General features: G+C 31.9%; 2 protein-coding genes across 4 annotated transcripts in view; both read left to right on the top strand.

Moving 5' to 3' along the window:
- Window positions 1-2,754: 2,754 nt before the first annotated feature.
- LOC107499856 (bile acid receptor) lies at window positions 2,755-18,227 on the top strand. The gene is made up of 11 exons (XM_016124408.2): window positions 2,755-2,941; window positions 6,834-6,945; window positions 8,956-9,318; window positions 10,930-11,070; window positions 12,438-12,580; window positions 12,669-12,773; window positions 12,919-13,018; window positions 13,523-13,645; window positions 14,061-14,183; window positions 14,332-14,445; window positions 16,268-18,227. Exons 2-11 carry the CDS (start codon window positions 6,882-6,884, stop codon window positions 16,513-16,515), a joined length of 1,524 nt encoding a protein of 507 aa, XP_015979894.2. The 5' UTR covers window positions 2,755-2,941; window positions 6,834-6,881; the 3' UTR covers window positions 16,516-18,227.
- Window positions 18,228-18,325: 98 nt separating this feature from the next.
- SYCP1 (synaptonemal complex protein 1) overlaps window positions 18,326-25,560 on the top strand; it is a 65,792-nt gene continuing 58,557 nt past the window's right edge. Inside the window, exons 1-9 of one of the 3 annotated variants that reach the window (XM_016124404.2) lie at window positions 18,326-18,502; window positions 19,165-19,291; window positions 20,278-20,362; window positions 20,530-20,573; window positions 20,742-20,798; window positions 21,901-22,065; window positions 22,847-22,914; window positions 23,687-23,760; window positions 24,643-24,701. In XM_016124404.2, the coding sequence (XP_015979890.2) occupies window positions 18,501-18,502; window positions 19,165-19,291; window positions 20,278-20,362; window positions 20,530-20,573; window positions 20,742-20,798; window positions 21,901-22,065; window positions 22,847-22,914; window positions 23,687-23,760; window positions 24,643-24,701 (681 nt within the window). In that variant the 5' untranslated portion in view covers window positions 18,326-18,500. The other 2 variants (XM_016124405.2, XM_016124406.2) reach the window with 2 other exon arrangements.

Here is a 25,560-nt window from a genome sequence, read left to right as displayed (position 1 = left end):
GATTATAGCTATTCTAAGGTGTGTGAACTGGTACCTCATTATGGTTTCGATTTGTGTTTGCCTAGTGAACGTTGATGTTTAGCATCTTCTCATGTATTTCTTGGCCATTTGTATATATTCTCTTCAGAGAACTGTCTATTCAAATCCTTAGCCTATTTTTTAATTGATGTTTTGTCTTTTTGTTGTTGAGTAGTAAGAGTTCTTTATATATTCTGGATATCAGACCATTATCAGATATATGATGTGCAAATATTTCCTCTCATTCAGCAGATTTTCCTTTTCAACTTCTTGGTAATGTTCTTTCACCTTTTTGAAAAGCCAGGAGTAATCCGCTTTTCTGGACCCCTGGAAAACACACCCTCCGGAAGGCATATAACCTTGTTGACTATCATGTAATCCAATTGCTGCCTTGCTTTCTCCCACCTTCATGTCATTTTCCTTAAGTTCCCTCTTTAATCCCAAGTGTATGAAAGAAACTGCACGCTGTCATTCTCTGGAGCATTTAAGATCTTGTTTCCCAGCATTGTCATCGTTTGGGCTCAAATAAAATCTTATAAAAATTTTCTACAGGTTTGGACGTTTGTATATGACATTATTTAAAACTCAGATTAAGTGAAATCTCACTATAGAAATCTTCACTCACCTCCTCCCTGACTTCTTAGAAACTGGTGCATAACTTTATCACCTTTTCAAGGACTTTTTGAGGATTAAATTTCGTATCAGTCAGGATTCAATTGGAGAAATAGAACCAGGGATTTAAAGAAATTAGTTGATGCAGTTGCGGGGCTGGCTAAGTAAGTCCAAAGTCCACGGCAGGTGGTCGGGAAGGCAAGATCACAAGCTGGCTAGAACCCAATGGGTATGACTTGTTCAGAGTTTTCTTTTTCCATTCCCTTTCCTCCCTGCGCCATTAGTCCCTGCTCTCTTCACCACGATCAGTCCTATCATCTGGCATAGTCTACTACTTCATATTAAAAACAGCAACAACGATAAAGCGAAAAGCCTTACAACCTTACAACCCAATCTAGATACCATTCTACTTCTTGGCTCCTCTTCGTAGATAAACTTCTAGCCAAATGAATAGAAAATTTTTGTGTTTTGCTACCTCATCTCTTATTCACTCTTCAGTCCTCTGTAATCTGGTGTCTCTCTCACCACATCATCAAAACTGTTGTTGCCAAGGTCATCATGGCAGGCACTTTTGATTGTCAAAACCTTCCTTAATGGCCTTCCCAATGTTACAACAAACAAGCGGGTTAGATTTGTAACTCTCTAGATTATTTGTTACTGATAATGTGTATTGAGTGCCAGTATAAAAAGAATTAACTTTAAGAGATTTCCCTATTTATGCTTATTAAGGAATATCAGTGAACTATATGATTACAAATAAAATTCTCAGGTGACAGTAAGTAGCCTGTGTAAAATTTAAAAATATATTCTGCTTTCTCTATTTTAAAATATTGACATATGTGCACATGTATTTAGGTACCTCGAAATGAGTAGTATGCTAATGTTGCAATAAATCAAAGGTATTATTATAAACCAGGGAAGTACATGTAAAAATTTATAGCTCTAAAGTTCTGAATGAATTATTCTTTGTGAATCTAAACAAGAAAGCTGATTGACAATGAACTGTAATATCTCAGATATAATCAGTGCGTTTGAATACAGAAACTTTACCTATAAGTAGAGGTTAAAGTTGGAAATTAATAATAAAAGTAATTTATAAATTATCCTTGATATTTGTATACTAATAATAAAAGTGCTGAAGTTGAGTTCACTGATTAAAAGTCACACATAGAGGGCTATGATTTAAAAAAGTAAACAAAATACCATGTGACATGACTTGCAGATTTTAACTATGAATTCTTCCCTATAGTACATGAGGACTTTTGAAGAATCCAGCACTAATATAGTATTTGAGAAATAGGGAACTGGAAGTGGCGTAAGAACAGATGCCAGGACAGTAGAGGTGTGTATGTGTTGAAGCTGTGCCATGTTAATTTGAAAGTAGAATTGGGCAGGACTGAGAACAGAGGCCAGAGTCAGAAAAAAAACAAGTGAGTCATCACATCAGGGGAGGTGGGACCAGGAAAATAGCAGTTCGGTGGTAGAACATGTTTGTAACCTTGTCTTCTTAGAAATGCCTTAAGAGGATGCGACTATGAGCCAACAGACTACAGAAGTGACATTTCAAAAAAAATCATAAAGAAGTTATTTATATATCCTGTTTCACTGCTTAGATTTTCATTGAGTTTATCTCTACTACTAACTAGCTATGAAAACTTGAATAAGGAGTAGTTTCTATTTGTGTTGCATTTTTTTTCTTGGCCAAAAAATGAGAGGGTTGGACTAGATGACTTGTATACATCTAAAATTGTACCAATCTTTGACTTGCTCTTCACACTTCTAATTGGTTTAACAAATTATTTTTGATTTTTAGTCAGTAATGCAAAGTTGTATTGTTATAGACCCTGTATTAGTGGAGTTTGAATTAATAAGGGTATTTTTCCTTCCTGTATATATTACTTAATAGTTTGTAGAGGTCCAATGTTTTGGAACCAAAATGGGAGGATGTCAAATTCAATTAAGAAAACAAAATATTTATTAAGTAAACAGTAAGGAACTCTGGGAGAGGATGACCTGAGGCCCCAAAGGCATCTATGCTTAATGATTTGATTATGATTTGATTTATGTCAGCTTGTAACTGCCCTTCGTTTGACCCAAGGAATGGATTCTGTGGGAAGTTTGTCTCTGAGATAGAGCTGAAGCATTGCTCTGCATAGTGTCTGGAGCCTAAGTCTATGCAGAGTGCCCTCTCCACTCCTTGATAAACAAGGAAGAGGCCCAGTTTGCTCCAGCCGAAAGTTGAAATCATTGCTGAATCTATTGAAATTCATTCTGTGAGGAAAAGGACACTCTCTAGTAATATCGTTTAATTGTGAGTATTTTGTTTTCTCTAAAATAAGACAATTCAATAATTTTATGCTGTCTAAATTAAATAGGAATGTTAATATCATTGGCAATGCATTGTTAAACCATTTACTTTAAACTATAATTAACCCAAGATGTTAATAAAAAGGGTATTTTTTGAGATTTGTAGTTTCCACTATCATTAATTTAATTTATGCAAAGTGAATAAGCCAATTGTTGTTACTGTGATAGTCAAACTATAAAAAGCATTTTCCCCTTGAAAATAAGAAACTTAATTAACTAAATTATACAGTAATTTGGTTCTCTTCTAAAGAATGACAAGGCAATTTTAGACTGCAGTTGGACTTGACATTTGATGTAATGTCACTTCACAATGATGTTTATTGTTATATTTTAAAAACAAAACTTGCTTTTAAATCAAAGAACTTATTGATAAAGTATATTTTGTTTTTTTGAAACAATAGGATATATTATAAATTCAAAGGAACTTGAAATATATTCTGATAAAGGCATAGTCTGGGAATTGTACTTTTGTTGAAAATGTTATGATGATATGAATATGAAAATTATTCTGGATTATGGAAATAGACATAAAATATATTTCTACATCTTGAAGTACATAAAATATTAATTTTATAGTCATGAATTTTTAAAATATTTATTTTCTCTACCCTTCTTAATCTGTGAAAATTATTGACATAAAAGAAATAGAATATTTTTCATTTAAAACTATTTATGGAGTTGTTTAATTCCATTTACATAAAATGTCTAGGATAGGCAAATCCATAGAAACAGAAAGTTGATTAGTGGTTGCCAGGTATTAGGGGTGGATGGTGGAGAAGGGAATGGGGAGTGACTGATAATGGGTTCAAGATTTCATTTTGGGGTGAAAATGTTCTGGAATTAGATGGTGGTGATAGTTATACACTGTGACTATTTCAAAAATCATTGATAAAAGAATGAATTTTATGCTATATAAGTTACATCTTAAAAAGCTGTATAATAAAACCATATGTGAGACTTCACAGTGTAAAATTCTCCCTAAATTCTAAAGTTAAAGAAAAGATCTTTATAAGGAATCAAGAAGCCTTAATTTGCGCTGCTATTCAAATATATTTTTTTCATTATTTTTGGTTCAAAAAAGACCTACAATGGGAGAACCAAAACTGGAGAATTTTGGTTCAAAGAAACCCTATTATGAAAAACCTTTTATATCACCTGGCACTATCACACATTTTTTTTTTAGTAGAGGTTATTATGAAAATTAAAAAATTTTTTGTGAAACAATCTACTTTTCAGTTATATCAATTTTAAGCAAAGCATTATTCATGATTCTCATGACTTATATTGCAAGAGTCAAAATGTAAAAATTGTAAAATTCGCTAACATGTAGATGTAGTTTTCAGGAACCAATGTGTTTTTTTTCTGCTAAAGTTCTAGATATATGAAGATTTACTAAGGACAATTTATGGTTAAGGTAAAGAAGATGAAAATTCATTGATGCAAATAAGCATCTTTTCAGTAAAACAGTTATTTTTTTTTGAACAGCTATTATAATGGTGAAAAATACAGGTTTTTAAAAATAAAGTTATATTTGCTAAAGAAAGCAATAGACTTTGCTTATGATAAATGATAAATTGATCTTCTTGTTAAAAGCTCCTCTCTTAACTAGTTAATTTTGTTTTAAATAAATATTTACTAGGAAAGATAACAAAACAAAATAATTCCAGGCCCATTGTAACTTTTCTCTTTAAAAGAATATACAATTTTTGATTACATACCTCTATGTTATTAATAATTTACTTAAACATTTTCAAACTAATTTTATAAACACTTTATATCTGAAAGTTTTTTTGCTATGTATACTTTTGCTATGGATAGAAGTACTGTAATACTTCTATTAAATATTTAAAAGTCTCAAGAAAAATTTAATTAGTGAAAACTTTTATGTAGAAAATAATGCAAATATTACTATGAGCATATCAAAGAGATAATTATTTCATATTTTAAAAGGCATAGTTTTTATCAGAGGCTTCTCTATGTATATGTCCCATATACACAGTGGAAGATAACTAGTTCATAAATTCATAAAACCAGGTCTGCTTTAGAAATACTTTTAGGCATTTATTTATCAGTATTAGAAGGAAATACTTTTAGAACATTGTTATTTATGATATGAACCCTATTATAAGATACTTTTACGTGTGATTGTCAAGATATTACCAATTTTGTTTTATTCTGCTACTTTGGGTTTGTTATATATTATTTCTCAAATGAACTCTTACTCAGCAAAGTCTATATCTAAGCAGTACCAAATACCTTTTAATTTTAAATCTTCTTTAGATAGTTAATATTATATGAAGCCTGATGGTAAATGCAGCAACTTTAATAGAAAGGTGAGTAAAACTTCAAGTTTTCACAACCATTTGTAATTTTCTAGAATCTAATTGCGATTTAAAAGGCAAGTTTGGAAAGAACTAAACAGGACTATTGTTAAAGAGTATCACATAAATTAAACTGATAACATTCACAATTCGTTTTAAATTTAAAGCCAATTCCTGTTGTAATATAGGAAAAACAGGAGTATATACTAACTGATTCTGTTGATTTTAGTCCTCGTTTTTCAAGGAAAACTTCATATTGAAATTGTATTTATTTGGGGGTACTGCTTTTCTTCATCTCTCCCATCCAATATTCATCCTATATGACTGATGCTGTAAGGTTAGAAGGGTGGGAGATTCAAGGGCTTTTCAAAGAACCTAGATCCTATGAGATGATAAAGGAGACAAATTTCAGACATATTACTATGTGAATCACCTTCATGGATATAGAAACCTTAGCCATGAATTTATCATATGCATAATAAAAGATTTTCAATATAATCTCGGAAGCTATATCAGAAGTTGTCATGTATATTTTTTGGTATGATTTAAAACCCATTTTTTTTAAAGTCTTTTCAAAGGTGAAAACAGTCTTTATTTTCTAATAGGATAAAGATGTAAAATATAATGGACTCTAGAGTGGCCTTTATTTTCTTCTAATAACTTTCAATTTCTTAAACTGTGGTTTCCTGTTTAAGTCTATTCAAAGATGCATTATTTTTGGAGTTCCTTCCCAGGAAATAACAGAAATAGTTTTTCCCATAAGGGATAGTCTTAGATTTTGAATAATTTTTTCCTCATGGCAGCTTAGGATTTTTAGGCTTTACTATTAAAAATATAAAACACTTTTTTGGTAATCAATAAACTATTTCATTAGTTAAGAAGACCTGAAATTACTGTTTTAATAATGTTTAGCATATCACAGATCTATGAAAGATATTTACAAAGGACTTAGATGATTTAAAAAATGTTCTATGAGAGCTATTCTTTTCCTACTATTTAATTTTCTTCTTGAAAAAGTCTAATTTTTCTTCCTATCTAAATTTAGAACATTGAGATCTTAAAACTATCAGAATAAAGGTTATGGGAATCAGTTATTTAGTCAAGAACTGCTAGATTTTACATAAATTCAACTCTCCCAACAACTTTTCTAGCAGGGTTTTATTATTCTCTTCTTCAAATGAAGAAACTAAGGTTCAGGGAGATTTAATAAATGACCCTTAAACAAATCTAAAAGTAGTATATGAAGCCTACGTCCAAAACTTGGTAAATTTTCAGGTGCCACAATGATTATTACCAAGATTTATTTCGTTATTTGTAAAGAGCTGAGCAATAAGAAATTGGAGAATTAAATAATTGGGTGTAGAGAGATATGGAAAATCAATATCGTTGCAGTTAAAGTATAAATATGTATAAATTCTGTTAACTTATTTTTCAAAAGCAGTATTTTACTTTTAAAATTGTGCTGATTTGAAAATCATACTTTCAAATAATCTACAAATTTTTTGTTTCCTTCAGGCTCTATTTTAGCATTCACTAATGAAGAAGTAAGAATTGGACCAGGGAATGGCAAATACTTACGTCACTCCATCTGATGGGTACTGTCTTGCTGAACCAGTGCAGTACTATGGTAATGAAAAACTATAATATAATAGTTAATAAATCATTATTTAATTTAATTAAAATTTTGAGTATATTGAATAACTACTCTGAACTATATTTACTAAATTGCATGTGAACTAACTTTAATTAAATTTAATTAAAACATTTTTTTTGCGGGAATTATGGTTAATTACAGAGGTTTTAAAAAAAATTAACGAATGAACTAAAGACTTTAAATTATCCCCTACAAGTGAGTATAATTAATTTTTAAAATAGTAATACTAAAATGTTATAAGCCAGAATCGAATGTAAAGAAGGAAAAGCACAATAGTCTAAAATTGTATTCAGTTTTTAAAAAATAGAATTAACATACAAATTGAAGTTATTTTGGAGGGCTAGCATCTTTGTAAATGTAGATTGAACTAGTCAATATACTTGAAATTTTAATCTTAATATCAGATTTTTATTACAGGGAAATAAATGGAAAACTGATGAGGACAGAATAGAAAATTTCTCCAATAAGACTAAGGCTATAATATAAATTTAGTTTTAAATGTAGTTTATTTTTATAGTTTCAAGTCTGATTTCTGTGCCAATGGAACATCAGCAAATATGTCGCAGTCTTTTAATAATCATCTAAGAAGGGCTTTCTTCTTTTAAAAAAAGGTTATTGCTTTTACTTATAAACTTTTCATATCAGGTTGTCATTGGTGTTTATTCAATACTTTGCATTGGACTGGATGCTCTAAGATTGCAAATGATTTATGTGAATTAAAAAAGATTACACTATTTACCAAGCTTGGTGGTAGGATTTTGAGGGTAAGAGTAAGTCACATCACCTGATGATTCAGCATTTTAACACCACAAAAAGTAGGAATATTACTAGTTACATACATAAAGCAACTAAATAGTCCTGAGTTTTTTGGAGCCAATTTTCTGCATTTAGATTCAGTAATCCTCTGAAAGCAGAAAGTAAGTTGGTGTTTGGGAGTTTCTGATAATAATAATAAAATAATAATAATAATATTTTAAGTACCATTTTATATTTTATACATGCTTTTGCATACCATATTTAATTTCATCTTTACCAGTAATAATGTAAGTAGGTGAATATATCCCCAGAAAGTTGCTAGTTAGAATTGCTAGACAACAAAACAGAAAAGAAACTAGTAATTTCAATCAGGTCTATAAATGGCAGAGGAAGCCGTTAAGGTATATTAAATGGGGAGTTCAAACAAACTTTTTTTTTGTTGCTTGAAATAGCCAATGTTAAAAGACAACAATTAATATAATAATGAAGCAATTTATGAATTGAACATCTGGCAAGTAGAAAGGTGCTTTGAGAAGCTGTATAATAAGGCAGGCTTTTTTTTTTTTACACAGTAACGAGGTTGAACAAGAAAGTTATTAGCAAAAGAAAAGTTGTTCCTTAGGGGAAGATGGAGTTCTCATCAGGCAGGTTACCTCAGCTTCCTTTGGCAGGGGAGTGGGAGCCTTGGGCCCATGTGACAGATCACCACACCGGTACTGACCAGAAAATTGCAGACTAAGATTACAGTCTTAAGGAAGGTATTAAGTCTAGGTTTGATATTGTGGGCACAAGTCAATCCATTTTGGGTCTGTAGTTTTTCTCTTTAACACCAGATAACTGTTGTTGACTGTTATTTCTTGGGGGAGAGGGTGGGTGGGATAATTTATTAATTCACCTCTTTACTGATCTGATTGAACTGAAAACAGTTGTATCCACAGCAAGGGAAATGCAAAAGATGGGAAAATGTCCTTTTATTCCAAACTGAGAAATACTAATTTCTACTTAAGGAGGGAGACTAGATTGGTATGTAAGTCATCGAGAATTATTACCCTTCACTTTATAAGCATTGCAATTCAGTTTACTGTCTGCCCCTCACGTGAGACAGTAAAGTCCATGGAATTTAGTAGATATGTTGAACTAAAACTTTATGTTGAGTGTAAAACTCTTGGAAATTTGAAACTAATATGAAACTTTGACTTTTTATCATTTTTATATTACAAAATCTAGATATTTTGCCAGAACAAATCAATTATCAGCTGCACGACCCTGATTTTCAAGGATCACCTTATTGCCAGTATTCTACTGTCCAGTTTCCTGAGGTTCTACAGTCCCCATCTTTACAAAGTCATTTCAACACTTATACCTTGGATACACAGTTCAATGGTGGAGAGTGTCGACTTGGTCCCTGTGAATTAAATAAATCCACTTATGTGGTTGCATGCAATGCTGAAGATGGATACCCTGGAACAAAAAGGTCTAGACTACTTCATTCTTCTATGCGAATTAAGGGACAGGAAGAACTCTGTGTAGTTTGTGGAGATAAAGCGTCAGGATATCATTACAACGCGCTTACTTGTGAAGGTTGTAAAGGTAAGGATAAAGTTAAAACAAAACTGTTCACTGAAGAGTCAAGAAATTTGAGGCATGTACTCTTACTTTTTACACTGTGAAAAAGAAAAGCAGGGAAAGTCACTGGCATGCTTAAAGGTGATCAATCTACAGGGTCAAAGACATGAAAATCAAATGTAATAAAGTTTTGATTTGGTTTTCATTTTTGAATAAGACTTACATTTAAATATAAAATTCAATATGTTCATATGGCAGGTTTCTATGTTCCTAGATGGATTTGATGTTGGAATAGAAAATGACTTTTAAAAAGATCTGAAAGTTAACTATTATATCTTTTCATGTGGTTGATATAATTTAAGCATAAGGAGAGAATTTGAATTAAAAGACTTCTAAGATTCTGTCTTTTTTTGGTGGAGATTTGTTTTGAATAAAAATGGGAGGTCTGCAAGTGAAGGCCATCACTGACAATGGCATTTTCAAAGAGTGAAATAGGCCTGGATGATGTTTTGAGCTTTTGAAACACTTTTGCATTGCTTTAATTCATAAAAGCGATTGTGGGACAGAGCTTGAAAATGATTAAGTCAAATTCGGCACTAGGTAAACATGTCTATTAGAAGTTCAGAGTGAAGTTTTACTGTCAGAATCTCAACTCATCCCTCACAAAGGAGGGCCAAGTGAAGACCAAGGGAAATAGAGTATCCGTTTTATGAACAGAAAGCTGGGCCAGTATTTTCTTAGTCTTAAAATGCAGGGTCTCACTGTTAAAACTAGGTTGAAGAATGAGGCATAGCTCTGGAAACCTAAGCTGAACTTTATACTCACTTTGTTTAATGTCAGTCATGAAACTCCCACTTTCAAGTGCGTCTATCCAAAAAGAACATTTGTCAGGCTTCTAAGAGGGGCATTGACTAAGCTTATTAACTTCACTGCTTGGAACGAGATAAGAGGAGGATAGCAAGAATTATCGCTTAGGAATGGAAAATGAAAGAGGAAATGGGAAAAGGGACTGCTATGCATGGATTTAGGAAGTGAAAGAAAAAATGTAGAACCCCTGCCTCTCTAGTGTACACACACATATGGCCCATTTGACATCTCAGATCAAATAAACAAGCCATACTTTCTCATCTGGGGAGATGCTAAAAAAGGGAGAAAGACAAAAGAATTGGTTTGGAAGAATATCTATCTCTTTATGGATTGAGGCAGAAATGTGAGAAGAGAAAAAGAAAGGTTTTCCTTACAGTTTATTTTACATAAACACGCATTCTTTTAAGAGAACCTTGAGAGATGCTTCATGGAAACTTAATATTCTGTATAACATAGTTTTAAATATACTTTTAAGTGATACGTTATAACTGTAATAAAATAGAGAATTGTCTTAATGTGATGGAGCTTAATTTCCAGGTGTGGTTATTGAAAAGCATAACCTTGAAATAGAACATATCAAACAAGAGAAGATTAAAATAATAATCCAGAAAAATGTATATTAAAATCTTATCAAGGGAAAAAAAACATTGAAATGACATAGTTAACTTGAAATAATTTAATTTACTTAGTTCTACTTGAAGGTATATATTAATGAAAACAATTGACTAAAAATATCTAACAGTAAATTAAAAATTTTTTTGTTATCAGGTTTTTTTAGACGTAGCATCACCAAAAATGCAGTATATAGTTGCAAGAATGGTGGCCACTGTGAAATGGACATGTATATGCGTAGAAAATGTCAAGAGTGCAGACTGAAAAAGTGTAAGGCAGTAGGAATGTTGGCAGAATGTAAGTGGCATTGTGCGTGTTTTTTTTGTTTTTTGTTTTTGTTTTTTTAAGGGAGATTTTAGTTTCTCTTACCTTACTGAGAACTTAATATGCTCTTCAAGTCATTTGAAGTCATATTTGTCTGGATTTAAGATATTTCTCTAGCAACTGCTAAATTAGGGTAGTTGGTTACCAATCTAGGTAATTTTTTTCTATAAACTCTGTTTTATACTATATTGCTTTAATTTTGATAATAATTGTGTTTTCTTCTTAAAATCCGAGCATTTTCATATAAGAGCAGAATTTTAAATGAGTAGTTCCCCTTCTTCAGTCTTGTATCTTCAGAAGCTTAGATGTTACCTGGGTATGCAGAGCTTACTAAAAATTAACACACGTAGGTGTAAAAACCCAACTCAACAGGAAGAATACCTACGTTTTTTGAGTTCTTTCTGTTTACTGTGTTTGTTGCTTAATAAATTACATGATATCATTTGATTCTCAAGTAATGGTACTAAGATTTCAGCATTATTTCCTCAATTACTCTTATTCCCCAGGGCTCAAAATTTCATGGTAACTTTGGAATTCATTTTTCTTAATTAGAGTACTATTAATGTTTTCTTTTTGTGTCTAATCTACACTCGTGCATACTCTTCTCTTGCACTTATACTATTATATTAGTTTCATGGCCATTTCTCTAGTATTTCTTTTTAGTTCAATCCACCTTTAACTTCATTTTGTATTAAATTATGCTCATTCAATAAACACTAATGCAATATCCTGTTTATATTATACTCCTAATTATGATGAAATCCAAACTCTTTTGTCAAAGTTCTTCACCAAATGGATTCCTATTACTTAAAATTCCTGGGTTGGAGTAGATCTTAAGGTTATCCAGTTCAACCAGACCAATTGCTTTACTCAATCCCTGTCTTAGTATGCTAAGGCTGCCATAATAAAATACCATCGTCTTGTCTTATAAGAGAAAAATGGACTCAGCTCATTAAAAAACTCACAAGATATTCTCTTGGCCAATCAAGGGTGAAAGCACATAGATAGTTCAACTGCTGTACCAGTTGACAGTCCATGTTGCTTCCAAGATATAATTAACATGGAAATTCCTCTAGTATAAAAGGTCTAAATTTATAATAGAGATGCAAAATTAATATTTAATTTATGTCTAGGCTGACTATGTACTTTTAAGTAGACAGGTATTGTGCAAGAAAAAAGAGAGAGTAATGCAGTAAATTTAATTGCTGTGCCATGCTTGCCAAAGAAGTCTCTTTGTAAGAAGTCAGTGATCATACATGTGTATAAGACAATTTTCATCGAATTCTATAATGTTCTTTGCCGCACCTAAAACATTTTATATGAATGTTGTAATATCACAGGTTTGCTCACAGAAATTCAATGCAAATCAAAGAGACTTCGAAAGAACTTCAAGCAGAAGAATAGCTTTCACTCTGACATCAAAGTGGAAGAGGAAGGAGGAGATAACAAACTCGTATCATCTACCACTAGATCTGGAAAAGTGGTAAGACTCTTCTTACAAGATTTCTTGTTCCTTTGAGATCTTGTTTAATAAGTGTGCATTATAGTGTTCACTCCATGTTTCCTTACAGACTCAGGAGAGCGTGGAGCTAACTCGAGATGAACATTGGCTCATTAACAACATTGTGGCTGCTCATCAGCAATATAAAATTCCTTTAGAAGAAACAAAGAAATTTGTATGTGTACATTATTGGCAAGAAATAATTTGTAGTTAATTATGTTAGAAAATAAGAGCACAAATTTTAAACACAAAAGTTTAAAATTTAAAGTTATTTGAAAAAAATAAAAATTTTATTAGTCTTATTTCTTTTTGTTGGCTAGCTGCAGGAATATGCAAATCCTGAACTGAGCTTTTTGAGACTCTCAGAGACAGAAGTCCTACACATACAGGGGTTAATGGATTTTACCAAGGGACTCCCAGGTAATCACTTTACCTTTAGAAAAAAATTAAACAATTTTTAAAAAATTCCTTGTTTTAAAGGAAGAGGACATTTTAGGAATACAGAAACCTCTATTTTCCCACCCAAACTGCTTCTAAATGCAAAAACATGTTTATTTTATCTGCTTTAATCAATCATGGGTGGGTAAAAGTACAAATATTTAAAAATATTATTCAAGTGATTTAAAAGATTTACATTTAAGATGATCCATATGATTAGTTGTATGTTTTGTTTCATTTTTACTTTTTGGAAAGAAGTTATTTTTGTTTTTTAGATGAAATATGAAAAAAAACAAAATTCCCTATACAATATGAAAAAATCAAGCCACTGTTGCCTAAAATTTAGCTATCACTGTAAAAATGCATTCTTCATGGCTAACCTATGTTCAATTTGCTCTTGCCATAGGAAAGTATTATTATCCAGTTCTGATGAAAGTGTCTCAAAATATTGCCACGTGGAATCAATTATGTGATCTTTTCTTAAAGGATTTGAAAATCTGACCAGTGAGGATAAGACTGCGTTAAGGAAGGGATCAAAACTTGAAGTGATGTTCCTTCATGCAGCCCAACTATACAGTCAGAAGGAATGGCTTTCATCAGCTTCTGAAAGTAAAAAAGGCTAATTAAATCAATCTTAATGTTAATAATTATTATTAAATTTAGCAATTAATTATATAACTTTGAGCTACTTTTTCTTATATCTTAATTTTAATTAGTTAATGTAGGAATAAGTACTTTATAATAGCTGTTTACAGTTTTCCAACTCATTGGTCTAGCTTTGGCTTTTCTTGTAAAGAAAGCCATTATTTATTATGTAGCATCACAGAAAAAAGATCTTTGGAGAATCTTCTATAATCTTTATATAAAACGTGAACTACTGATTTAGCTTCATGTTTCAGTAATAAAAATTATAAAGCTACCTTTTATTGGGAATGTTTCCTGACTAACAAAGATTAGAGAGATTGAATTTATTATCTGCGTAAAGATTAAAAAAATAAGAATTTATATTTTTCCCTTTAACTAGGTACTATGAGAATATTAAATCATTCAGATCATTCACTGAATTGTCACAATCAAAGTGGTGATAGAAGTGTTATTTATTCTATGGAAAAATTTTGCAACGGAGACTGTCCTACTATGCTGACTGGTAACATATCTACTAAATATTAATTAGATAGAAAAAATTGGATAGATATAATGTTTCATTTTCTTATACTACTTTGAGAAAAATGATAATGATATATTTGATTCTGCAGTATGTTCTGATGAAAATACATTTGATATTAATTTTTTAGGCATTTATGAAGAATTTATTAGCACACTGTTTTACTTCTACAGAAGAATGAGTGAGCTCAATATTAATACTACTGAATATGCTCTGCTTGCTGCAACAACTGTGTTTTTTTCAGGTACAAATCATTTAGCAGTAAAAATTGGGATTAAGTTCAGCATTGAAATCATGAACTTTGTGGTTATTAGATTATTCACTGATGCCGAATGTACTAATTTCGTACTGATTTTGTTTCATCAAAATTGCCTTCTCTGTAAGAGCATTCCCTTCAGCTTACATACATACATGCTGTAATTTCTTGCCTTCTTGACTTCATATCCCCTTTTCAGCTATTCAACATCACAGAAAAACAATTTTTTTAGAGTTGTCTTCACTCCTGCCTCCGTTTCTATTTCTCTCTTCTCATTCACTCCTGAACCTAACAATTCAGACTTTGTCCCCTCCTTTCCATTCTGCCATAACTTGTCAAGATCTTCAATAATTTGGCATTGCTGATTCCAGTGGTCAATTTTCAGTCCTCATCGTACTTGACCAATCAGCGACATTTGACAGAGTAGGTTGCTCCCTCTTAGAACATTTCACCACTTGGCTTCAGTTAATCATTTCCTCCTTGATATGCTGTTTTCCCCCCACTTGATTGCCAGGGCGTCACACTCTATTTTCCTCCTCAGCACCTGTTCTTTCTGTCGCCTTTGTTAATTCCTCAACTCCCACACAGATAAATGTTAAGAGTGTCCTAGGGCTCAGTTCTCTTTCTCCTATACTCACTTCCTTTGAAATGTCATCCTATCTTATGGATTTAAATGCCATCTATATGCTGATAACTCTCAAATTTATACCCAACGTGGACTGCTCCCCTAAACTCCATTAAATAGCCTATTTAAGATTTCAATTTGGATGACTAGTAGGCATATCAAATTTAACATGTCCAGAGAAAACTCCTGACCTCCCCTCTGATCATCCTATATTCTACCTCAACTCTACTAAGTGGCATCTGCATCCTTCAAGTTGCACAAGCCAAAATTTTTTATGTCATCTCTCAGTTTTTCTTTTTCTTGTACCCATATCGAATAAACAACAAGTCTTGTTGGTTCTAGCCTCAAATATATCCAGAACTCAACCACTTCTTACTGTCTCTGTCCTTGCCACCCTAATCAAAACTATTTCCTGACTTGCCTTCCTGTTTCTGTCCTTGCAACCCTAGGTTCTATTCATTACACAGCATCCAGAGCCATTCTTTGAAAACGTTAAGCCAGATAATGTCATTCTTCTGCTCATAATCCTTTAATGACTTCCTATTTTACACAGATTCAAGCCAAAGTTTTTTCCAGCATCGCCCATTACTATCCCTTTTGCTTAAACCACCACAGCCACACTGCTTTTGATGCTTGAAAATTTCACGCAGGCTCCTGTCACAGGTTCTATTATACGTGTACTTGACCAATTTTCTGCTTGGAAAGCGCTCTTTCTAGATAGCTACATGGCTCCCTCTTTATATCATTTATTTCTGATTATCCTTTAAAAAATAGCTACTGCCCTTCCACTCTATAAATTCTTATCCCCTTCCCTATTTATTTTTCTCTGTAACGCTTATCACTGTCATATTACATTTTTATTTTTTTAAATGTGTATATGTCTCTTTCCTCCCCTACTCTTCCCAGACCCAGAGTATAAACTTCATGAGGTCAGGAAATTTTTTCTCTTATGTTCACTGCTGTCTCTCTCCAGCATAATGAGGGGATGGAAATATATCAAGAAATACTCTTCATAGAGCATTATATAGATTAAATAGGCATAGATGCAAGTTACTTAGCATAATATCTGGCATATATTAAGGATTCAGTAAATATTTGCTATTTTCATTATTTAAAAACTGTATTTTTTAAATTTATTACCTTCTAACATTTTCCAGTAGTCATTAAGATATATCTGTTTTTCAGATCGTCCATGCCTTAAAAATAAGCAACACGTGGAAAGCTTACAAGAACCAATTTTACAAATCTTGTACAAATATTCAAAAATTTATCATCCAGAAGACCTACAGCATTTTGCTCGTCTCATAGGGCGGCTCACTGAACTGAGGACACTGAGTCACAACCACTCAGAAATACTTAGTGTTTGGAAAACAAAGGACCCCGAATTGACTAGTTCACTCTCTGAGAAATGGAATTTGTATTTAAATTGCTGAAATTTTATAATGTTGTGGTTTGTCTTATAATTCCTAAATCTAGATTGTTTATCATCATAGAATGAGTGATTTGAAAAACAGAAATGGCATTGCTATGTTACCAATATATCACCATAAAATGTACATTAACAGGGCTCATCAAATTTTATGGACTATAGGATCATCACTAGAGGGACATCTAGGATTCTTTTAAAGATTCAACCCAAATGAAGCAACCGTTATTGTTACTGCATGTGGTTCCTTCAAAGGGAATAATGCCAAGGAGAGTTCTTACCTGAAGAAACTCTTACTTATTTCATTTGGTAGAAAATTGAATAGAGATTTATTATACACATGAAAAAGGCTATCTAGTGAAAACAATGTAATTAGAATAAAGGTAGTTTGTGAATCTTATTAATAAAGGCCAGATTGATGGATAAGAAACTAACATTTTAAACTTATCCTGTTATTGCATTTTATGAAGAGGAACAAAGCTTTGTTCAATTTTACCTTTTCTTAACATCTCTAATGAAGTTCTTAAAATCTTTCCACGAATATTTTCATTTCTGTAAAAACAGAATGATTATACATCAAAAATAAATTTCATGTGAAATACATGAAAGTGAGAAAGTCTATGGTGGCACTGTTGTTTTGAAAGTAAATAAAATATTGTTAATTAAGTTCATTTAATATTAGGAGTATCATTTTGGTTTTCGATAAAGAAAAAAAGACCATAATCCAATTTTTCAGTGTTGTAAAACAAAACTAAAAGCGGCATATTGAATTTATACCCTTAGCTTGAAAATATCTTAATTAAATGTATCAGTTTTTGCCTCAAAGGGTATCTCATGCATATTCTTGGTATCATTTCTTGGAGGGAGTATTTTATTTTTTTTAGGGTATCTAGACTCGGTTTTCTTAAAATGTAAAATGTCCTTTCCTGCTGAAAAATTTTGTTATTTTAGCGGAAACTACTATGTTTGATAAGATTAAATTTATACAAAACAAAATGGGTTATTTAAAAGTATTACTGAAGCCTTTGGAAAAGCATCAATTATAGTACATGGAGAAAGTTAGAAAACAGTATATCCAAAACCACCTCATTGTCTCACTGCTCAAATGTAGGTACTTAGCACAGTATTAATCTCCCGAGCCTGAAACCAGGCAGTCATCTTCGACTTTTATCTCTTTTGCTGCTATTAAAAAGCAGTCAAATCCTACTAATTTTATTTCCTAAATAGCTTTTATAATTGACATCTTTTTTATCTCCACTGTCGCTGTCATAGCTCGTACTTATACTTTATCCAGGCTATTAAAACTGTCTCCCCAGCTCCAGTCTCATACGCCTAAATCATTTTCATACTACAGATTTTTTTCCCCAAACTTGATCATACCTCTCATTCTGCTCTAAATTCAAGATTCCAACATCCTTATAAAAGTTACAATCCAAAAGCCTTTGCAAGGCCTTCACATTTTCTCTCTTAACTCTCCAGTACTCATCTCTTGCCATTTTTTCACTCTGTCCTCACAACCTTAACCACACTTCTCGGACTCACTCACTCTTGTACAAATCTCACAATTCCACTGCCTTTTGCCTATCTTTCCTCTGCCAGGAATACTCTTTTCCCCATTCACTCTCTGGCCAACTCTCTATTCACCCTTCTGTTCTCGACTGAAGCAGTAATAGAAGCGCAACACACACTAAATAAAGCCTATTCTGCCCTCAAGCCACTATAACCGCCATTTTCCCTGCGTCCTAATGACTCTTTAAAATTACCAATTTTAAATGACTACGACTGGCTCTAACTGTTCACCCATCTGTTTCCATAAGACCGTGAGCTCTTGGAAGACAGAAATGGGTTTTTCACACTCAGCTCCAACCTATCATAGCACCTGATGGTCTCCCTTGCATTCTTTGACAACAGCAGAAGCTTAAAGAACTCAACTTTAAGGAGCAGCGGAATCCAGGAAAGACTTGTTACTAGCCGGAAGGGAAGTCTCGCGAGATGTAGGTCTCGGGAGTTCGGCACGTGAGCGCAACTGACGGTTATTGACCGTTATTTAGCCGTTAGGCGGCTGCGCGCACTGCCATTCCGCGCTGGCTGCTGAGGGGGAGCGGTGTCGCCTCTTTCCCGAGGTTCGGAGGCCGAAGCTCTAGTTGGTTCTTTTTGCTGCCTTATAGAAGGCAGGTGGCGGTCCACGAGGACCTTTTAGGCGAGGGCGGGTGTACCGAGTTCCTTTCTGAGGACGGAACCCCGAACCCGGCGATGTTTTGATACTGCGTCACCCTTCCTCAGGCAGCCGATCCCCAGTGCCTTCTCGGTGGTCCTCCGAAAACCTAACCCATCGCCTCCCTTGAGGCGATGCCGTTTTACCGGGCTGGTGAACGAGGGAACAGGCTTTCTTTTCAGGAGGTCGCGGTGATGCCTTGTTCGCGTTTCTGGGTGATCTGTGTCGCCAGCGTGGCCATTGGTGGTGGGGGGAGGGTGGGAACAAGTAGACAAATAGGGGTGTTTCTAGTTGGACCACCCCAGCGACAAGCGATGGGGTTCCATACTTTCCTTTAGATGGCCACTGGGTGTACAAATATCACCTTTTAAATTAAGAAAAATAGTGTATTAATCAAACAATGTAAAACACTTTTTTTTTTTTGCCCCTTTGGGTCAATAGGTCATCAGAACTGGAAGAGAAAATGGACAAGCAGAAGCCCATCACATTGTTCGTACCACCAAGATTAAGTAGCAGCCAAGTGTCTGCAGTGAAACCTCAGACCTTGGGAGGAGATTCTAATTTCAAGGTGAATTTGCGTATGGGTCTTGATTTGATTATTCTTTATGTAAATGAGGCAAAGGGTCCTTTCTAACTGCTGATGTTTTATAAATATTTCTTTCCAGTACATATAGTCTGATTTACCCAAGAATTTTGAATAGTGTTGCTTCAAATGAATAATGAGCATACTTAATATATGTAGGCATCATTCATTTAAAAAAATCATCGTTGTGGCTTTAGAAGTCTGCATATGTAATGGTTATTTTAATTCTTCCTCTTAAGTGATTTGTGGCAACTTATAAGACATACACAATGAAATTCTAAAATATAAATTAAAATATTAGGATCAAGGAAAATTAAGAAAATTGGGACTAATATGTTAACATTCTGGTAAAAATTAGCATGTGACAGCTTAAAATTTGGCTCTGAGCTTCCTGGTTGGCGGGATAAAAAGGGAAATTCACTTATAAGAGTTTTTACCAGAAAGAAGGAATTATACCAAGTTTCTCAGGGAAAACAGCCTTTTCTACTAAACTAAAAATTTTTTTCAGGTTCAAGTTTATATTGGAGATAGAATGAAGCAATAAATATTAAAATTTTGTATGCTGTTGAAAAATTCTTATGTCTTTCCAGCCAAGATTATGACGTTAAAATGTTATTTGGTAATGATTATTTTTAATTCTATTATGGGAACGATCATAATGAAATTGAAGAAAACTATTACTCTGTGCTACTAATTAAAATTATTAATGTTATTCTTGAATACTTACAAAGCATGTACTGCATTATGTATAGTTTAGCTTCATCTTATATGTGAAAATACGTAATAAATTTTTTTGCTTTGTTTACACAGAACAAGCATTTGATATTTTAAACACTATATAGATGGTGAAAGATTTACAGTTATAGTCACTTCTTTAAGCAGATCTACATTACCTATGTAATTACATATTTTACTGCATGTTTTTAGGGTGTCATGGGACAGTATGTTTAAGAATTTCTTTGTGTTTCTAGAGTTTCAGCAAATGTATTGAAGATGATTTTGGTTTTCCACTTGCAATTACTAATCTCTCCAAAGATGGGAAAAACATTGATTCAGGTAGGAGACTGTAAAAGCAATATCTTACCTTACATGGAAGCATTTTTAAAATACACATTGCTAGATATTAAAAATATAAGCATTATATTGGTAGCTCTGATGTTAAAACTAGATGTAATAATATAAGATGTTGGCATTTTAATACCGCTTGTCTTTTAATCTTGCAGATCCTGCTTTACAAAAAGTTAACATTTTGCCCATGCTTGAACAGGTCAGTTAAATATAGTTTATAGATATAATCTGTTTAGGTATTAAGTTGCTTGCTTTAAAAAGAAATTCTTTAGTTGTTAGATTTCTCATTTTCAGTATTTAATTGCTACTGTTTGGAAACTTTCATTAGAAATATTTTCTTACAGAAAACAATTTATTCATTTTTTAGGTTGATAGTTCTGACAGTTGTCACTCCCAGGAAGGACTAAAAGAATCTGATTTTGAGGTCAGAAAATTTTCTATTTATATGAAATTCCTTTTATTTAGAGTATCATTTTTTATTATTTGTATACATTTTTCTTTTGAACTTCAAAAAGATTAACATTTGGTTAATATTTTAAAATACATCTTTTAAAACCTTTTATCCTTTTGTTTTTCTTTTAAAATTGCTGAAACACTAGGCTTCTGTATTTTCCTGGGTTATAAAAGCATCTATTCTTTAGGGGCAATTTAATTCCAAACCATAGAAATCAAATATAGAAGTAATAAGATGGATACAATATGTGAAAAGACTGAGAATCAAGCCAATACTTTATAAACAATCTTTTTAATAATAGGTACAATTATTTACTGGCTGGTTTACTGTATAAGGAATTTGTAGGGCATGTTATACTTTTGATTTTAATTATGAAAAATGTTCATACTAATAGCACATAAATGTCTTTAAAATGAAGAGAAATTCCATGGCCTGATAAAGTGCCACATATTTGTTGCTGTGGTTATAGTATCATAGAATTTAAAAGTATGGAATTTTTTAAGATATTTTGATAAAGAGCTATCAGGAAGCAGAAATCAGTGTGATTAAAAAAAAAACAACACTGGCATTTACCTTTTAATGTGGGAATGGATAATGCAGGAAATTCAAATAAAATCCAAATAAAACCTCAGGTAAATGAAAGTTAGAATTTGTATTCACTATTATTTCTTGTCATTATATTTTAAACTTCACTTCCTTCAGTTAATCCTTAAATCGCATATATAACCAAAATGTTTTAAGACCATTGTTAAAATTTATAAATTTTTATAGAGTAATTTAGTTTAGCTTTTGACTAGCCAGAGTCTCTCACTGACTAAAATATTGTGGAATGATTTTATTTGCAAGGTATAACTTAGTCAAATGACCAGTGATTTTAGTAAATTTAGTACTGCCTAAATAGTTTTAAAAAAGTTAATGTAGCTTTCAGTATGCTGTTAGGGCATAGATTGAGGAGAGATTTGGTCTCAAGTCTTAAGATACTATATCTCATAAATATTTTCAATAAGCAGTTGTAGTTCGGTTATACTAAAATTTCGAACAATTCACGATCTTTGAAAACCTGTTTTAATAGAATTCAGAGCCAATGAGCAAACTATATTCAAAACTGTACAAGGAGGCTGAAAAGATCAAGAAGTGGAAACTGGATGTAGAATTTGAACTGAAGCAGAAAGAAAATAAGTTGCAAGAAAATAGAAAGATAATCGAAGCACAAAGGAGAGCCATTCAGGAGCTACAGGTATAAAGATACTTGGAATTGAAAATGTGGTATTGTAAATCTTATAATAGTATTTAAAATAGACTATTCAGGGTAAGTTGTATGTATGTTGTTTCTGTGATATGGATTTTAAGCACAGTGCTTTTTCAAAGTTTCATTAACATTGCATTTCAACTTTAGGGTGAGTGTAGAGAACAAGTTGCACAAAACAATGAAAGTGATTAGCGAAATAATAAATTAGATAAAGATTGATTTAATGATGCTAATTTATTGAGTTTTATTTTTATTAATTCTTATTGCTGATGATGTTTTGTTGATATAAATGTTTTTTATATTGAAATATGACATTTATAGATAAAACTTTAAATTTGAAACTTTAGTTTCAATTTTATGGCATAGTGATAGAAAAATTTTCAGAAAATGCAACATTGGGTTAGGACAAGGATAAAACATCATTGGATTTCGTTAACCAATGTCACCATTAAATAGATAGATAGATAGATAGATAGATAGATAGATAGATAGATAGATAAATGTATGTTTAGGGAAGATAACATTGCGTAAAAATATTGTCAGAAATTTTTCTTAGATGATTTGGCAAACTTGATTTTATATTGTTGAAAGTGAGACCCATATTCTTATGAGAAATCCATAACTTGTGACAAAAAAGTTCTTTTTGATGTTTAAAGAATTCTTGTAGACCATTGTAGCATATTAGCAAAGAAATATTGCTTAATGATTATACTTATTTTTATTTTGCTAAGCAAAATGTGATGAACTGTTCTTCTGTTTTGTAAATTAGTTTGAAAATGAAAGAGTAAGTTTGAAATTAGAAGAAAGAATTCAAGAAAATAAAGATTTAATTAAAGAGTAAGTAATGATTTAATGAATTTGTTCTTCCCAATTTATTAAAATAATTTCCAAAAACTTATTGAGCACTTTCTGTAATAAAATACTAACTTATATGTGGAATTCTATCTGGGTGCTGTGGAAGAATGACACTTTTGTTACATTCTTGGATATGGCAAACTGATCACTGACTACTAATAACTTCTCAATTTAAAAAATGGTAGGCGGGAGAAATCACTACTTGGTGTGAAAAGGTACCTGATAATCCTATATCTACAACTGTCCATCTATTTTGTATACCTTTCTGTTGTATATTGTTTTTTTAGGTACAGTACTTGCAAAATAGTGTTCAAATTCAGCTTAGTTCCAAGCTACTTTTCACTCTCAAATTCTTGTTTTTGCCAATGGCCCGCCGATTCTTCCATTTACTTTGGCTTAAAACTTAAGTATCGTCTTTGGATTTTCCTTTTCTTTATTCTAGGCAATAGCTAAACCTTATTTTGTACATTTGTCACCTCATTCAGATTATGTCATGCAGAATTTAATAGAAAAATGTAATTGTTTAATTCATTTGCCAAGTAAATATTGAATAGTTACACTATAACGTATGGGTCTACATAGAGTGCCAAATTTGTTTCTTCACATAGACATTGATGAACAATATATAATATACACAAAATATAATGTTTAACAATTTCTTTAAAAATTATAACAGTAATATTTCATAACTTTTATGTATGATTTTGCTTTGCAATCAGATTACACTTAGGCAGACTCTTTCCTTTTTTTTCAGGAATAATGCTACAAGGCAATTATGTAGTTTACTCAAAGAAACCTGTACCAGATCTGCAGAAAAGACAAAGAAATGTAAATATCTTTCTCGTTTTATGTGATTTTATCAATTTATTATTATTATTTTAATGGAGGGAAAAATTATCTTTTTACTTTTTGGAACCAGTTTTGATTCAAACAAGTTACATGTGCCTCACACCATTTATATATTTACTACTAGATTCTCAGTTTTTTGAGCTTTGAAAGTTCAAAGCTTTTTGAAGGATAATATATTTCAAAAGATATGTACTTGGCATTTGTGTTTAGTTTTCATTTCAGTTAAAGTGTGATGTTGAGACTGACCTCTTTTGTCAGTAACAACCAGGAAATTCAATCAAGAATGTGATATATAGCCATGTTCAAATATAAAATATTGGTAGAGAGCTGTGCTGAAGGCATAGTACTTAAGAATAGTCATGTAATATTTATTTCCAATCTAAATAAAATTCTCAAATTTCTCTTAAACATTCTTTTAAAATATTCTAAAATTGTGATATATACATGAAAGTGCACATTTTATTTTATACATATTTTAATTTTAATTGTAGGAATTCTTTTCATTTTGATGAAAAACAAAAAGCTAATTTTCAAAAATAATATTTTTTATCATTGTCATTAATTTGATATTAGCTCTACTTTGTTTTTGCAAAGAATCTATTTGGGGATACTGTCTACTTGCTTTTTCAGAATAGTGCCTATTTTTCTTAGCTAGAAATTTAAATTGATATCACACATCTTACTGCTTAGGAGTTTGAACTTAGGAGTTAGTCTGTGCTTAAAAGACTTGAAAGATATACCAATGCCCTTCACTAACACGGAATTTTAAATATTTTAATATTTTCCTGACATCTTAGGTATTATCTTGTTGGCATCATAACTTTTAAAATTTAATTTTGAAATATTTTATATTAATAATAGATGAATGTGAACGGGAAGAAACTAGACAAGTTTATGTGGATCTAAATAATGGCATTGAGGTAAGTGGTAGCAAAAATTTGAATATTTTAAACTGAGGCTTTTTTAAGCAAAGTAGAATGATAGTTACAAAGGCATGAAAAACTATTCCTACTAACAGGCTTATTATTTGTTGATGTGATTATATCACCAATAAATTCTCAAGGTTCTATACCAAATGTTAATGTTTTGTTATTTAGTAGCTTTTGAATTTACATGTTAGTGACACCATTTAACTTAATTTATCAAAGATTATTAACTGTGTCAGAAATTAGGAAATTATGACATATAACTATTTGAAAAACAAAATATTTTAATCTGAGTTTGGTTCCTGCTTACCTATCTTATCCCATCCCATACTACTGTCCACTTTGCTTCTCTGCTATAGTTGCTCTTTTCTTTTCTGTGTTTCTCAGACTTGCTAAGCTGTGTCTGATCTTGGTTCTTTGAAATTTTTTCCTCTCTGTAGACCTTTTGTGTCCAAGATCCTGGCAAACTCATAAGCTTCATTTTTTTTTATTATCCCTTTAGTACTTTATCTAAATTTTTTTTCTTTTCAGTTATTCTTTATCTCCTCACCTCATTTAACTTTTCTGAAGAGCACTTAAACCTATACGACAATTAATTTGATATGTGTGTGTGTGGGTATTCTTTCTTACACTGGAATATAAGTTATTTCCAGTACAGTAAAGACTTTGTCTTAGATCTCAAGTGCCTAAAACAGTGCCTAGCAAATAACAGACACTCAACAACTTATTAATTGAATAAATGAATTCATCCAATTTTGCAAATCAAGACTTGTTGAATGTTAAATGAACTCATGCTGCTAGATGATGGATGTGTAATTTGGACTCCTGTGGAAGAGATGTCACAGAGGTTATA

The sequence above is a fragment of the Rousettus aegyptiacus genome, unplaced genomic scaffold (genome assembly GCF_014176215.1).
Source record: "Rousettus aegyptiacus isolate mRouAeg1 unplaced genomic scaffold, mRouAeg1.p scaffold_m13_p_17, whole genome shotgun sequence".
NCBI classification, from domain to species: domain Eukaryota; kingdom Metazoa; phylum Chordata; class Mammalia; order Chiroptera; family Pteropodidae; genus Rousettus; species Rousettus aegyptiacus.
This window is presented reverse-complemented; position numbering and strand designations above follow the sequence as displayed.

What these genes read in the sequence shown, in the direction of transcription:
- LOC107499856 (XM_016124408.2), top strand. Translation starts at nt 6,882, where the DNA reads ATGGCAAATACTTACGTCACTCCATCTGATGGGTACTGTCTTGCTGAA. An exon ending in CCACTAGATCTGGAAAAGTG is followed by an intron (nt 12,581 to 12,668) that starts GTAAGACTCTTC and finishes GTTTCCTTACAG; the next exon opens with ACTCAGGAGAGCGTGGAGCT. An exon ending in TAGAAGAAACAAAGAAATTT is followed by an intron (nt 12,774 to 12,918) that starts GTATGTGTACAT and finishes TTTGTTGGCTAG; the next exon opens with CTGCAGGAATATGCAAATCC.